The sequence below is a fragment of the Larus michahellis genome, chromosome 6 (assembly GCF_964199755.1).
Source record: "Larus michahellis chromosome 6, bLarMic1.1, whole genome shotgun sequence".
Lineage (NCBI taxonomy): Eukaryota > Metazoa > Chordata > Aves > Charadriiformes > Laridae > Larus > Larus michahellis.
In genome coordinates, this window is record NC_133901.1 from 63,021,653 (window position 1) to 63,038,505 (window position 16,853).

The window sequence follows — 16,853 nt, forward strand, 5'->3', positions numbered from 1 at the left end:
AGCATGATACTTAGGTTTATAGAAGATCCTACCTAAACTCAGATTACATGCGTGTGAACTTTTAGAAAAAATAAGTAAATAAAACAACCCCAAAGGTGGTACATCATCTGTGGAAATTATTTTTGTACACTTGACATTGTCAAGATGCCATTCAAGAGAGGCATCTAATTCCTGCAAATTCCCATAAATACGTTTTCACTGAATTCTAGGAGGCAGCTGTTATTTCACCTCTGCAGAAAATCTACATTTCCCTAATTAACTGTTAAAACGAACATTTTGTGCCAGTTATATACCTTCAACAGGTTTCTGTTCAATTATTTTCAAGACCTGTAAAATGCCACCATGGAAAGACTTTTAAAAAAAAAATCAAGTAGCAGCAACACAGTCCCATCTAGGGGAAGAGAACTGCTTTTCTATAACTCTTTTTTTCCCTCCCACACTGGACAATACTGGCGGGCTGAGATTTAACCAGAGATGGGCTCCTTTTACAAGATTGCTTATATAAAGCGAAGATAATGCCAGCTGGGTTCATTTGAAAGAAGACATCTTGGGAAGAGCCGACAGCGCAGCTATTGGAATAAGACTGGAATGAAAATCTGAAATACTTAGCCTCTTCCTGTCTCGTAGGTATACTTTATTTCTTGTAGAATGCATAGGATTATAATTAGAAGGAATTGTCACTGAAATTTACTGTATGAGCCTTTTATATATATTTTTAATAGAGACTGAACGAAAAGGCTGATTCTCTTTGTTGGAAATACTTAATTAGGAAGATATTTTTTTTCTTTACCTAAATGATATTTGTTACTTCTGAAAGTGTGCTCAGGGATGTGTATATGAGGGCAGACAAGAAGAGTGTCTACAAAGGGAAAATATGAGAACTCCAGTCCCAGTCCCACAGGCTGTACATGCCTCTCCCCGTGGGAAACAGCTTGCAGATTTGAGGCCTGAAGTGGAAATGTAAATTACTGCTATGTATGTTTTCCTGACAATGCAATGGTTAGCAGTAAAGGAGAAAATGCTAATTTACCAAAACTGAGCTACATGAAGTTAAGATTATATATGTCAGGATAGCTGTCAACATGGAGAATAGTTTCAGCAGTAAATTTAAAAGCACAATATTGTTATTGCATGCTATTGCATGTTATTGCATCATATTTCTTCTAGTAATTTCTATTCCCTCTTTTTTCAGGTCCCATTGTTTCAGTCTTATTTGGTTATACAAACACTTTAGGTTTAGACTCTTGACAAGAACAAAGAAAACTTAGAATAATTCAAATGCACCACTAAACTGAAATAGTAAAATAGTCACGATAGTGACGCAGTGATAATAACAGTCTTGGAAATATTTATCCTATAGAAGCAATTAAGTAAGTTGGGTGACAATATCAGTAATGTTATTTGTTTCTCTCTGCAAGAAAAATATGTTTAACGGTAGCTACAGTTCTGGGTCTGCAGACAATGCCTTTTTTTTTATTTCCAATTTTAAAGACAACTTCAGTTTTTATTCCCTGTGTCCTCAGATCATTGCAAGAAATGGTGACTCTTACTTTCTATCTGCTGGTCATCTTGGCTCAAGCTCTTGCGGGGCCTTGCAATCCAAATAAAGCAGGTAAAATAACTTAAGTGTCCTATGATCTTCTCTTGTAATTAAGCTGCCAAAGGTGTTTTTTTCTATTCAAAAGTGGAAAGGTTTTTCTTCAGAAATTTAAACTGTGGATTCTGGAGAGCTAATTCTTACATTTCTGTGATTGGTCTGCCTTCAGCTAGCACAGTAAAGCAAGTACCACTCAAGTCCTAGCCCCACAGAAAATTAGGCATATGCTTAACTCTATGCAATAATCATAGTGCAATAAAGTTAAGCACAAGCAGCACGTAGGGATAAAATGGCAAAGAAAACAACAACAATTCAAAATTATCTGCAATAGCACAGGCTAGATGCAGCAGATCTTTGCTGGGCTTCAGTCCCACTGACTGCAATCAGTGACCAGTGGTGCATGAATGTGCTGGGCTGAACTACTGAAGCACTCTGCTACATTAAACAAAAAAACCCAAAAATCATTGATGCTAAAGCCCTAATTGTACCCTGATTTCTGCCTAGAAACTCAAATGATCTGGTGCCAGCCAGACCTGTAACGTAGAATTCGTTACAATTAAGAAATATGCTTTAGAAATGCTCTGGAATATGCCTCAATATGCCTCAATATGTGCTTTGTATGTGCGTGACTGTTGCCAATTTACTGCTGGTAATTTCATGGTGTATCTTAAGTATTTGGCCCTCTAGCCATTTATTTCAGTACCTTCATTTGCACAAGCAGTTTCTCTGAACTGCAGAAATTCTCATAGCTGTAAAGTCTCCAGAGTTACAAATCTGACCACCACCACAAGCAGAATCAGCCTGTGCGTGCTGAAGGTTTGTTGACCAGAAAGGAGCTAGTTGCTAAAATCCCTATTTGACTTTCCTTGAGTATTCCCTAACCTTCTGCAGACACAAAAAGGCTGCAAAATCAGGCTTTTATCATAAAAATGATGTTGTCACAGGTTTTAAAAGAAATAATTGAATAATTCCAGGCAGGGTGTCTTTTTTCTGACTGTAGTAATTGAAGTCTTTCTCAATTTTCAGGTCACTAATGCTTAGTCAATATTTGCCCTTTAAATTCCCATCAGACATTCAAATTTGCACTGCCCGATTCTCTTTGAAAAATGTCCAATTCTGCTATCATGAAGCAATCAGTCTGTAAGTTATGGTGTTCAATATTCATGGTTGTATTAGCAATCACCATGCTTGGAAACATTGCACTGTGATTAATCATTGCCGTTAACAGAGCTAGGATTTCGGTTCATTTACTATTGCTATTAACAGGGCTAGGCTTTTCAGTTCATTTATTATTATTGCCATTAACAGCGCTAGATTCATTTTCAGATCTTAGCTTTTAAATTGAGAATTCTAAAAATGCAGTTTGCGCTGGTGCTGCAATGCCAGTGTGAGGAGAGAAAGGGTAGAATATGTATCATGGCCTGGATCTCACACCGCTACATAAAGGTGCCCATCTACTGAAACCTAAGAAAAAACTTCACCGGTGTTATTTTTACAGAGTCAGCAGTGTTAGAGAAGCCAGCTCTGCAGCACAGTCTGACACATTTCAGTGCAGCGATTTGTCACTTCAGGTTTCTCAGCAGTGTCTCTGCTCCTCAATCAGTTATTCCAGAAAGATAAAAAATTTACATGAAGTTCTGCATTGATTAGAAGGCAAAGGCCAAACTCTTCCGAAGAGGACAGAATTTAACAACCCAAAGGTCAGTTTTGTGTAGCAAAAGCTGCTCACATTAGGGGACCTTCCAGCACACACACTGGCTCACAGATGTTTAATCCCAATGGAAATAGGTGTGCAGACCCACCTCTTTGAAAGAAAAACACCACTGAATATCACCCCAGGTATATTATTTTCCTTTCAGATGTAATTCTGGTATACTGCTATCCTAAAACCATCATTACCAAAATTCCGGAGTGTCCTTACGGATGGGAGGTTAATCAATTGGCACTTGGAGGCATTTGCTACAATGGGATCCACGATTCGGGATATTACCAGTTCACAATCCCGGACCTGTCACCTAAAAACAAATCATACTGTGGGACGCAGTCAGAGGTAAGACTATCCAGGTCAGCATTTCTGAGCTGGACTTAGAAATCAACTGGACTCACTTGAGAGAGTCCCGTTTGCTTCAGCTTGGAGTGGGCTTTAAGTACTTTAAGGAAGGAGGAGACAAACTCCAGTATCAGGGAGAATGAAGAATCAATTAGTCGCGCCTTGCATCTACAGGCAAAACACTCGCAGGCTTTAGTGATATTAGTCTGTGTGTTAGTCGCCCATTTGCACCTGTATTACACAGAACATATATATAGTAAGGTGTATATATAGGCAGCACAGCATATAAAGAGCTACAAAACCACGTTGCCTTGGGGATGGTGTTTTGTCACCAGATTGAGCCTTCACTTTTCAAAGTACGAAGTTGTTCCTGATGCCTCAAAGACTCAGTACTGCCTACATTTCTCTATCTCACCATTCACAGTTCAAGAACCCCATTTATCACTTCTACAACTCCATCGTCTCCAATGACACGTCGGTAATTGTGAAGAGCCAGCCTGTGAATTACTCATTCACCTGCACGTACAATGCCAACTACCTGGTGAATCAGGCTGCCTTTGACCAAAGGTAAGTCCTCTTCTGGGAGTGTGCCTCACCCCGTCTTTAGCACCACGTGTCACTCATACAGAAACTTTGTTATGTCCTCAGGGTGGCCACCATCCACGTGAAGAATGGGAGCTCCGGCTCATTTGAAAGTCAGTTGTCCCTCAACTTCTACTCTGTAAGTGTTCTTTGCCACCCAGCTTTTCTCCTTCACTCCTCACAGGCTTCAGCCTAAGAGCTGGGGAAAAAAAAAGGCCTGCTGCTCCTGACTTCTGTGTATCATGCAGCACGTTACCAGCCTCTAACAGTTAATTGCAGTGGGGTTTGCAGGGGTCCTTGTTTCTGCTGATTAACAGGGATAACTTAAACTGAACAGAGCAGACACATGCCAACTGTTATTTTAACCCCTCCAAATCAGGCAGATTTTTCTGCTGAGATACACATTTCTAACACGCTGACAGGTTTTATAAGAAAAAGCAAAACTTGTTTGTAGTCCCACTCAAAGAGCAGAATGCATCTGCAGGCACCACTGCTATCCCCGAGTCTCTATTGACACAACAAAGCTCCATCCATTTTTCTTGCAGTTTGCTTCCTGCTCCTCTCACCGGGCAGATATTTTGTGTTCCCCAGAGACCTTTAGGTCATGCTGGGATTTTGTTTCCAAGAAAATATTATCCCTGGATATCAGGCCAATCTTTTGAAACATCCCTCTCCTCCCCACAGCTCCTGGAGTCTTTTTTCCACCAAAGCACGGTTAAAAGCACCAAAGCCACCTCTCTATTTTAGCAGAGCTACAAAAAGCACAACTAATAATATACTGTGTTAAATTTATAGGCCAGCTAGAGGGAGTATTTAGCACAAGGTGGACTAATGGAAATCTCTCCCCTGACACCCTGCCTTTTGGGCACCAATTGATCACTAAACATTTTGGCAGCCTTGGGATTCCACATGAAAACCCATGTGGAGGTTTTTTCTGATATATGGCCCACTGGTAGTATACACTGGCAAGGTACCACACTGCTCCTGTCAACTCCTGGCAGAATGGCTGCAAAAACAAATGACAGACAGTGAGCAATGGATCTCTGGTACTTTTGTTGGGTTTTTTTGCTAAGTGACTGTTTTGTTCTAATGGCCATGGGGCTCCCAGGAGTCAAGGAGGGAGTGGCTGAACTGTTAGTAATACATTTTCCCACTGAGCACAAGTACAGAACAAGCTCAGAAAGCTAATGGACCACTCCTTTGTGGGGTTTTTTTTCCCATTTTCACCATGGAGAAAAGGTTAATTTCAATGAAATGTTCCTTTTTTTTCTGGCAAAATGGAAATAAAAGATTTATTTTGCCTACTTATTCATCTCTGCGGCTCCCTGACAGAGCCCTCTGCCTCAGGTGGGCCATACTTCCAGGTGCTTCACGTGCCCATTTCCTCATGCAGGAACAGTGCCCAAGCTGCAGCATAATCCACTGGAAACACTTCAGCCTCACCTGCCCTTTACTCTGTGATACACCACTAACAGCAAAAGACTGTGATGCAGCATGAGGGGCTGGAGCCCGAATGGAAATCAGACCTTCAGCACTGAAACCTGTTCTGAAGAAAAGCAAGATAGTACCCTAAAATGGTGTAGAGCAATAGAGTTTGGAAAAAGAAACACTATACCAGGTCCAACTCATTTTAGCACAAGGACTGATAGGAGTTTTGTGACAGGACTTCTGCAAGTTCTCTCCTTTGGGAGAAGTCTTTGGTTGAATGAGAATTTCCCAGGGCACTTAAAGCCATGGATCACTAATCTAAACACAGCCTTGAGCCTTAACTTCAGTGCATCCAATCTATCAGATGTTGCAGTGGGAATACTGTAGTGCCTCACAGCCACCTCAACGTGTAGGTGAGGAAAGTACCAGGGAACTGGTAAGAAAATCAGTACCAGGGAACTGAGCAAGAACAGGGAAAGATAGTCCAACAGCTCCAGAACTACATATACCTGAATCCTGCTGTGTAGATCTAAGTAAGTAAACCAATGCTATAACTAAACGTGATACTCTTTATATAGTTCTGGTGCTGGCTTTGTTGTGATCTTACGCAATAAAAAGTGGTGGGATTTAAGGTAGGTACTTCAGTGTGTTTGTAACCAAACTTTCTCACCCGAGCACCACACACTGCACTACTTTTAGGAGGCTGGCTTTTTAGTGGATGAATAACTATAGCTGGCAGCGCTCTTTCTGCGTGCACATGTCCCTTCAGCTCTCCTCATGCTGGCCACCACAAGTATAAATTACGGACTGCTGAACCTTTGCATATGGGCACATGATTTCTGCTTGTCTTCATTCCTTTTCCCTGACACATGGCCATCTCCCAACCCCATTCCCATTCCATACAGTCATCTGCAGTCTTTCACTCCCACCAGCTTTCCTCACCACCTCTGGTGTACCAGAAGCAGCAGCAAGCTCGTTTCCCACACATGCTGTGATAGAACACATACCATAACCCAAATACCATCAAATTATTAACATTATAATATCACTTATTATCATTATAAGCCGAAAATTAAGAAAAATATTTTTAAACACCATCTTGGGTTTGCAATACTCCTACTACTAGGTGTAGAGCTTAGAGCTTGCAGGTAAAAAGAACCGAGACTTCTGGAGTTCATCTCTCCAGATCTGTCTGAAGTTGCCACATACCTTTGCTTTGCATGTTATTAGTAATGTATGATGTTTTTCTCTTTGTCTTTCAAAGAATGCCAAGTTTTCAAGTATAAAAGAAGCCCCTTTCATCGTTGAAACATCAGAAATTGGTTCTGACATATTTGCTGGAGTGGAAGCTAAGGGCTTAAGTGACAGGTAGGCAAGGGAAGGAGTAATAACTAATAAACTGGCAACCATGACATTCCTTGTTAATCTGGGGTTTGTGTCTCCCCAGGTTCAAAGTTGTTCTCAACAACTGCTGGGCAACTCCCTCCTCGGAGTATTTCTACCAGATCCACTGGCCTCTGATCACCAAGGGGTAGGTGCTGGTGGGACCTGGGGGAGCACCTCTGCCCAGCCCAGCCCTGAGGATGACAGAAAGCCGGGGGCGGGGGGATGCAGGGGCAAAAGAGAACCTGGCCCACAGCAGGGCGAATGCATCCATCAGACTGTGACCTCAGGAGACGTTTCAATGAAGCCATGGAGGCTCTGACACTGCTTCTCCATACACAACACAGGTGTTCTACAGACAACTCCATCCTCGTGCACGAGAATGGGAAAACAAGCCGGGCGACGTTCCAGTTCAACGCTTTCCGCTTCCGTAACATCCCCAAGCTGTCCAAGGTCTGGCTGCACTGCGAGACGCACGTCTGCGACAGCGAGAAGTTCTCCTGCCCGGTGGTAAGACCTCCCTCCCAGAGAAACACACAGTGCTAAATTTAGACGGAGGATGTGGAGACCTTCCTGAGGGCACATCGGGTGCAGAGCCAGTGCCAGAGCTTTCAGTAGATGGAGCCACCGCCACGTGTGAACCTGAGTGGCCAGCCGTGCACCCCGACCCCTGTCATGCCACAGGCGCTGTATGCAACATTGGGAAACTTGTTTGAATGTATTGAGAAATAAGGTAGACTTTTAAAAACTCGGTTCTTGTCAATACCCCAGACTACAGTCCTGTCGGACAAACACCTACAGTTAAACACGAGCCTGAAAAAAAAGGAGCAAGTAGAGCTTTTTTGATTTTACCAAATATCTCGGTGCTGAGGGCACCGGGGGGCAGCGGGAGAGCCTGGCTCAAAGCACATCCCTAGTCGAACCAAACCTCCCAGTCTCCCTTCCCAGGGAAAATCCTCCCCACCGTCCTGCAGTGCTGCAGGAAGTTACTGCTCTTGCAGCCACCTCATGAAATACATCGTCACTGGAGCAGGAGCTGAGGATGAAGAGTAGGTCCCGGTGACCTCAGGTGGCAATGAGGTGGGGGTGCTATGCAGGCGTGTTATTCAGCACGGGGAGGTGCACACTGCTTGCACCAACTGATGAGGAGAGGGCTACTAAAGCGTCTTTCTTTAAAGACTTCTCTCTCCCTCCTTCAGTAACTCAGAGCTTCACTATTCTTTCTCCCACACAATGTATATGTCATTGCTATAAAACAAAGCCACACTTTATTTAACCTGAAATTAAAGCCCAAAACACTCCTTGGCCAACATACTGTTGTTTCAGCAACAAGTATTTCTTGCTGGAGAAGAGAAAGCATCAATTCTGGTCAAACCATCTTTTTTTTCTGAACTCTTTCTCAGTCCAGGAGCCAAATTAAGACAGCAATTTATTACCCAGCCTCAGCACTAAGCAGGGAGCGCTGATTTGTGCAAAATCTGCACATTTGATAAAATTGCATTGTTAGAAATTCTAAGTTTCAAAGGCAAAAGAAAAAACTCTGATTTTGTTCTTTGCTTTTAGAGATTTCTTCAACTTTCCATCAAGCCATAGACTGGGGTTAAAAGCAGACACAGAAACGGTTCTCCTTTCTGACAGTGCTGTCAAACATCTACATCATCCTTACAGGCACAGGGTGGAATTCCCTGCTCACCCTGCAGTGAAGGATAATTGGTTGATCAAGCTAACATCCCTTGAGTCCACTTCCAACCCAAAAATGCAGCTGGTGGTCTGCTGCAATTAAGGTCGAACCAAGCTGGAGGTCTATGCTTACAAGCAACTCCTAACCAGAATTACCACACGCTGAGTTTGTAAAAAACATGTCCACAGCTGGGGATCTGCAAAGGTCAGGGGATGGACAAGGACCTTTAATCTGTAGAGCACTGCCCCCAATACAGACCTTGTCAGCTGTGACAGGCGTCATTAGTGCTGGACATGAGATGACCTATATGGAAGGGATTTGGTGCTTTCTGTTTCTACCCAATGGGCAACAATTATAATTAGCAATAAACAACAACAGAAGCCTTTGGAGAGGTCATGGGTTAAGCAGATGGAGCTCAGCTCCCCCCCTCCTTCTTGACAGGAGGCTTGTTTCAGGCAGGGTGGAAAGGGCAGCCCAGGAGGACCTGTGATTAGCAGGCAGACACCCATCTGGGCTCCTGCCATCTCACAACCGAAAAGAGCACTTACACTGACAGTCACGGCAAGGGCTGTGGCGCACCGAAATCCTCAGAAAATGCACTGTAAAGACTCTCCTTAAATTTCTCCTGCACCAAAAAAAACCCCAATAATTACAGGGGAAAAAATCCCTAGAAAATATGCAGCAATATAGATTTCATTTCCTTGGTTGGAAACATGAGAGTTGGGTTTGGATTCTTTAATGAATTTTTTAGTGTACACGGCTTTCTCTCTGATCTCTTGAGACATGTGACAAACGGAAACAGCGCATGGAACAAACTGGAGGTGTTTTAGTGGCGGAGATCACTGTACGCAGTAAGTGACGGGGTGTCTGGGGTGTTTCTCCCTTTGGGAAGCAATGAAGCTGGGAACCACTGGTGGCTCAGGGGCAAGCCGAGGGAGCCGAAGCCTTCTGCCAGAGCCCTTTCCCCCGCAGCGGCAAGAGTCTGGAACAGAAGTTGGTCCCCTCCAGGCTCAGGGCTCTGGCAGAAGAGCTCAGTGAAACTCTCCTCATTTACAAAGTGAGTAAAGGAACCCATTTGGCATTAATGATAAATGGCCAAACCACTTACTTACACTGGAGGTTAGCAATGTAAACTCTGCTCACCTGCATTTGACCTCCGCGGCAGCCCAGACAAGCTCTGATAGCTCGAACAGGACTAGGAGAGAGGTCAGGCTTAGGAGCAGCCGGAAAGCTTTTCTTTACACTGTGGGTTGGTGCCTCAGCGTAACCCTAACTCTGGTAGGTTAACCCTTTGTGCCTGTCCCTCCTGATACACAAATTGAACTGCATTCAGGTTTTGCCATTATAAAACACCTATTTTCTCTGACTGCTGCCTTCTGGAGGCACCAGGAATTTATCCCTGAGCTGGTTTAATTCTGTGGATCCAGCATATCTTTTGAAACAGGTCCTCAGAACAAGGTATGCCTAAATCATGTTTTCACTAGAGCCCTTCTTTATACCACTTTATCAACTACATCCACACCAACCTGAAAGTCAATTTAAAATTGCAAAGACACGTAGACCAGCACTATTACAATTCAGTATGTTGCACCGGTAAAATCTCATCGATTTTAGAAGATAAAACAACTGAGGATCCTTTTGTAACTTCAGACAGTAAAGTCAAGAGGAAGAACTATCCAAAATTTCAAAATGTGGCAAATGATATCTGTTCTGCTCTTACAAGGCATGCTGGTGCACTTTGCCCTATTTTAAACATGCTATCCCAGTGTTATCTTTTTCTCTTATTTTATACAGGCAAAGGTTTATCCAGATTTTACACACTCTCAGGTAAATAGCAAAGTATGACAATGAAAATATCAATCCCAAATATGGATTTTGAGTGACTCCGTCAGCATAAACCCCATAGCTCAAAGAAAGACCTGGTAAATTTGACAGAAATGGAAGTATTTCAAAATCAAATTTTTTATTTCTCAACATTCTACACTTTGTTTTCCTCCTTTGGCACATCCCACACTCTGGCCAATAAGATCATACCAATAACTTCCAATACTGAACACTACTTTCTCTTCTTTTCATGCCTTCTTCCTAAAAAGGAGCAAGAATCTTTCACCGGGTTAACAGAGATGTCTAAAAGCATTTCTATTTGGAGAGGGTTTGAAAAAGCCCTTTCAAAGCCTATTTGTTAAAACTTGATATGGTGACAGAGCCACATTAAGGGCATGCAGTTGCATTGATGGGGGTGGGAAGAGAATGTGAAAGGCAGCTGCCAGTGAAGTACTCACATTTAGTCTTTGTTTCTCTTGCAGATATCATCTTCCACCTACTCTTTGTGATTGGATTTTGCGCTGTTTTATTATAAAATGCAGCCCACCTATGTTTCTTAACTTTTCCAATCCTGTTTGGACCTGGACTTCTTTACTAAGGATGTTTATTTTACAGAGGAAAAATGAAAGTCACAAAAAAACCCTTGTGCACCATTTTACCAGATAAATAAAACATTCCATGAGCTTTGTGCCTCGAATACTGGAGAATCCCAAAGCAGATTTGCCTCTCCTCAGTCTCTGCAGGTGTTTTAAACTAGTGAAAACCCAAGGGTTATGTATTCTGCTGATGCCTCCTTTTGCCATCCTTGACTTGTGATGCCAACAGTACCTGTTCTCTAAGGAACACAGGGATATGCAAACTCAGCATTTTTCAATGCCAAGCTTCCCTTCAGGGTCCCCCTCCCTGTCAGTCTCAGTGTGGTAGCGAACTCCCCTCCAGGCCTGGTCTTGCAAGGTCCTAGCTTGGATCTGTGAAGCCTTTGAACAACATGAAAACTAACCTAACATGTCAAGGATGGGGGAAAAATATGCTTTTTATGTAACAATAGTTAGAAGGACTTCTGAATTAATTACCTGGCATTTCTTCCCTGCTTCTCAGCGTTGTCAGTATTGATTGGTTGGGCTAAGTAGAGTACGACACATGCTGCAGTAGGTACAACACTGTTAGGAGCAGGATGTCTTGCTGACTGGACAGGCTCAGTGCTGGACTGCTGCATGGCGTGGATGCAAATTAAGCACATCTGAGGTTGGAAAACAAGCTAATGAGCTCTACACTTTCTTGGAGATGTAGCTGCTGTCAGATACAATAGGGCCTAGGTGCTGGCTCTGTACCTGAGTAACAACAGCTCTTAAATAACACTAAGAAGAAATCCCTAGAAAGGAAAACCATGATTTCTAAAGCGCAGGGAATATCAGGACATGAAACAATTTCTCAGCAGGAGTGATGGTAGGTTATTTACTTCCAGTAATTACTAAGACAATATTGAACAAAATTATTGAAAGTGTAAGAAATATTCCTAGGCCTTTTCCATAAATTTTTCAGGATCCTAAATGTGAAAGAGAGAAGAATGACTACAGCTGTTACACTTCCTATTGAATGAACACAGTGAGTGTACCTGTATCTGCACACATTGCAGCCTAAATGCATTATAGAATTTTTGCTATTGTTTTTAGAGAGGAAACATCCTGAATAATTCTATTAAATTAAGGATTTTAAGCTCACCGTTCTTTTTGAAACCTCATTGTTATGAAGATAACGCATAGCTACAAGATGCATACACTACAGCCACAGTTTTCAAATACACACAGATTCCTCTTAGCATAGACTGTATTTTCACCTCTAGGTGTGATCTCAGTCCACGTGTATTTATAAGTATCTGAGAAAAATTAAGCTGTTTAGAAGCTGAAATGTTAGCAGACAGCATCCACCCTGACACCCTGCAGAAAACCAGTCCATTCTGAAGGCATGCATTTAGCCATTAAATACAACAGAGGGCACTCTCTTGACAGAATAGTCTGATTTCGACAGACCAGGGTTGGAAGTACTTCAAAGTAATTCGTAGTGGTACAAGTTTCTAAAGCAAAGCAGAGCAATTGAAAGTTTTGTGCACCACAGGACATTCTGATCAGAGATAATGACCCTGCAGGTTTTTCTCCCATTTGCTGTTTTGCCTCCCTTTCCCCTTCCCTCCTCCCACTAATACCCCAAGTTTCAACACCCCCGACCAAGTGGCTTTACCGCTTCGAATTCTTGTCCTTGCCAAATGAGACTAACACACCATCCTCTTCTCCAAAGCCTGTTTCTTTCACCTCGCCTTTGCAGCAGTCACTGCTCTCCTATCATGGCTATTTTGTGCAGAAAGCCTTGAACAGGGTTTCCTTGGTAGGTTGATTAATTTACTACCTGATTATGCAATAGGTGTTGCTGTGGAACAAACCTTGCAGGATTGCAGCAGCTGCGAAGTGTGCCTGCAAATTCCCAGGCCGCCTCCCTGCCCAGCGTGGGATGGAGCCTCTGGCCATACATATCTCCCGTGCGCGTTGCTGCACCGAGTGGGGCTCAGGCAGCCAGCTAGCTGTGGGTGCAGGATGGGCAAAGCCCTATTGCCAAGCCAAATCTGGATCGCTATCTCCCTAGGCTCCAAAAATGGTTTATAGCTAAAAACCAAACAAATAAAACACAACTGAAAAACAGCTCCCAGACGGGACTGTGAAAAGATCGATCTGCCAAAGAAGGCAGCAACACATGAACACGTTTCAGCTCCAGAAGTGAACCACTTACTGTTCCTTAAGGAAGCACAAGTTGTCCATCCTAAATAGCCTGCATAAAAAATATGGACGATAATTCACCTTCATTTTTCCTGACCTGCATATGGCTCATCACTGTTTATTCTGCTGAATACCACTTATGTTGGCAGTATCAGAAAACGCACTGATTGCAAAAGATTTTAGCACAAGCTAAAGCTTGATAGACTTCATAATTTCAGATGCACTGTAATGATGGATCTTTTTCAGCTGGTGAGACATGAAGCTGCTTGCCTTGATGTCTGCATCTGAAAGTCTAACTCAACACTGGCCATGGAGGTATGAGGAAAGGCAGGTTAGTTACAGGGGACACAGGTAATCTGTTTAGAACCCAACATTTGTTTTCCCAAAGATCAGAGTTTGGTTTTGTCCCAGTTCTTCCTCCTATTTGGATGAACTCTAATGAGGCATGAGTTTTTACATGCTTTCATCCTCACAGTTTGACATTGCAATGGTGAAGCACAAGGCCACTGAGGTCATGGCAAGGAGTAGGAGAGAAATGAATGCACACAGATGTCAAGATGGTAACAACACAGGTTGCAGCACAGTAGCACTAGTACATTTACACAATATTTTGTTCGTTAAAGATAGGTCACTCTTCTCACTTGCAAATGGTAAACACCATTAACCTGCGTGGCCTTTGTTTGACAGTCACCGCAGACGCAAATTATGATTAAGAAGGTCCAACAGAATTTGTCAATGAAAGAGTGAGTCAGATATAACACAATATCCTCAGAAGTACAAACCAGCAAGCATGCCACCTATGCAAGCTGGTACTTTCCATCCTTGACAGCCTATATTCAGCGTCCCCAAACAAGCAGTGCCGTGGCACTGTGATCCTTATTCCTGCCACCCCAGCTCCCACAGTGAAAAAGAACGCTCTGAGACTGACAAGTCAGAATTAATTATAATCAAGCATTATGTCTTATATCCTATATTGGAATACTACAATTTCAAATCCAAACTTGAGAACAAATCCCCAGCAGCTGGTATCAGAGAACATGCAATTGGTTCTGCTGCAGAGATGCCAGAGTAGGTCTGACCTGTATGCCCACACAGGGCATCCCCTCGTAGCTCAGCCCTGAAAGGAGTGGAGCCCCATCAGGACTGCAGGCCTTTCTGTAGGGGGATCTCAACTCAGTAGAACATCAAGTAAACATTGCATACCCTGACAGAATTGGCAATATATTACACAATATAAACACAGGCAACCTCTTGGATCCAGATAGCATATATAGAAACTCCCTGTCTTAATCCTAATTTAAACACCAACTTCATCTCTCAATTCTGTAAAACCATGCCTTTTTTTTTTAAATGTCTCTGTCAGGGACAAGGAAAGCCCCTACTTATCTCAGAATAGTATCCTAAGAACCATGACTCAATACATACAAAACACATCATAGAAATACCTAACCTGTATTAAGAGTGAACCTCCCCACCCCATTCTGAAGATCAAATCTTTCAAAGTTATCTCCACCCAAAGGGCAGCTGTCACTCACAGGTGCAGAGGAAAAAATAGCTATTGATTGATTGGACTCCACAGCCCTTTCATGTAGCATATCACTGTGGCCCTGCAAAGGTCAAGGTCCAGTGGCTTCAGAGAAATAAATAACAATTCTTGCAGCCAGGCACTCAAGGGGGAGACTAGTGTCCTGAGGTCTTGTCAGAAGCTTCACCGCACCCTGAAGCACAGCTGTCAGCCTGCTTCCCAACACATTTTTCGTTATTTCTTGTTACAAGGAAAACCTAGTACTCGTCTAATGTCTTAGCCTGTTCTTCAAAAGCAATTTTTAGACATGTACCGATTTTAAATTCTAAGTGAAATGTTAAATTCCCCTTTACAAAGGGCCACCTGCAATGCAAACAGCTCTCTGTAGTGTAACCAGTCTCCAGCCTTCCCAGCCTGATTCCCACAGCAAGCAGCCCGTGTCACCTGTCCTGCTGAATCTTCTCTGTGTGTGGTTTCATCCACAACACCCTCCTCCCACCGACTGGCTCCCTCTGGGCATTTACACACTCTGACACAGAAGATTACTGGAAGGGATTCCACCCTGCTGCAAGACAGCCTGCTTTCCCGCTTACCCTCACCTGCCCAAACTGGAAAATAATATCAGCGTTTTTCTTCAGGGAGCAAACACAGCAACACGCATCAACACTCCTAAGACACAAACGCTGAGGATGTGTATCATATTGACCTCATTTTAAACAGACAATTAAGCCACAATAGGTAGCCCAGACTTGTCAGTAACATGGCCCTGAAATATGTTTTGAGAAGATCTTGCAGGTTTAAATTGCATTCTGCTTTTCCGTAAGCACATTCAGCAGAGTCCAATTGATGCAGTACTGCATGACGAGAAGTGGGGCACGTAAGTCATATTCCTTGGTGAGCACAAACGCTGAGGTCTAACACTAAAGCAGAGGTCTTATCACTGAGAAATGTTTGCACAGCACTATAAATTTACATGGTGATTAATAAGCCCTGATAAGAGCATTGTGAGCACTTCTCATTGTCTCCATGCCCAACACTTCTATGCTAGCGCCTTTTAGCGAATATCTCAAAGTACTCCAAAAACAGTAATGAAGTATAATGAATCTTAACTGATTCATCTGGAAAATTTAATCTTCCCTTACAAAATGAGAAAAACTGAGGCAGAAAGAACGAAGTGAGCGAGTCGTGGCTGGGGTGCGCATCAGATAGATTGGTACTCATTCCAGTCGAGGGGAATGTTACTGGAGTAACACAAATAGTCATCAAGGAAAAAAATGTAGCCTGATCTGATACTTCTAAGGATGAATTGTGAATTGAGAAAACTCGCAAATTTTGCATTTATTTTATCTGTATTGGAAAGATACATGTCATATATACAGAAAATCAAGACAACAAATTCAAGAGTTCTGACACACAATTTATTATGTACCTGGTGACCCAGAGTAACAAATCACAAGCAGCCATAGCAAACATAAGGTAAAACTCAAAGGTTAATCACCTGGAAGTAGTTTGGACCAACAAGTTTTACCTCACACTTGCGGCAGGTGTGCTGCCGTGCCTCAGTGGGTGACAATCCTTACCCTCTGATGTACCTCCACCCTCAGCTCACAACCAGCCAGGCTCGGGCTGCTCACCTGCGTCAAGGCCGAACAGGCCATTTCGGCTTCTCTCTGGGTAAATGGCCTATCTCAAAAGCAATCGCAGCACTCAGGAATTCCACAGACATAATACCTATTTCTTCAGCGGGGTTGATCCCACTGCAGACAGGCAGGCTGCTAGCCACCATATAAGCATCACCAGTGGTTTCTATCTTTAGCGAAAAAAAGAGCGCAGCTACTTATTGCATACTCTAGATGTGGAGTGCAGGGTGCAAATAAATTTGAACCTTAAATCTTGCAGTGGCTATTTTCCAAAATGTAAAGAAAAGAAGGATGACACCAAAATGTTTTGAAGTTACTGTATCAATGGTCTTTTACTGGACTAAATTGAAATTCTATTAAGTCTTTTTTTCCTAG

The 16,853-nt window shown here is 42.8% G+C and overlaps 2 protein-coding genes across 3 annotated transcripts in view; one reads left to right on the forward strand and one right to left on the reverse strand.

Moving 5' to 3' along the window:
- The window catches only part of GPAM (glycerol-3-phosphate acyltransferase, mitochondrial), a 93,611-nt gene that overhangs the window by 66,551 nt on the left and 10,207 nt on the right, over positions 1-16,853 (reverse strand). The window lies entirely within an intron of this gene.
- On the forward strand, positions 156-11,156 carry TECTB (tectorin beta). Of its 2 annotated transcripts, XM_074591954.1 has the most exons (11): positions 156-623; positions 1,524-1,612; positions 3,457-3,647; positions 4,072-4,214; positions 4,296-4,368; positions 6,922-7,025; positions 7,105-7,188; positions 7,388-7,550; positions 9,503-9,572; positions 10,516-10,548; positions 11,028-11,152. In XM_074591954.1, exons 2-11 carry the CDS (start codon positions 1,537-1,539, stop codon positions 11,078-11,080), a joined length of 990 nt encoding a protein of 329 aa, XP_074448055.1. In that variant the 5' UTR covers positions 156-623; positions 1,524-1,536; the 3' UTR covers positions 11,081-11,152. The 2 variants fall into 2 exon arrangements, with proteins under 2 accessions (XP_074448055.1, XP_074448056.1); XM_074591955.1 differs by lacking the exon at positions 10,516-10,548 and having other exon boundaries at positions 11,028-11,156.

Coding starts and splice junctions, on each gene's coding strand:
- TECTB (XM_074591954.1), top strand. CDS start 1,537: ATGGTGACTCTTACTTTCTATCTGCTGGTCATCTTGGCTCAAGCTCTT. Junction 7,026..7,104: donor GCTAAGGGCTTAAGTGACAG/GTAGGCAAGGGA, acceptor GTGTCTCCCCAG/GTTCAAAGTTGTTCTCAACA. Junction 9,573..10,515: donor GGCGGAGATCACTGTACGCA/GTAAGTGACGGG, acceptor TATTTTATACAG/GCAAAGGTTTATCCAGATTT.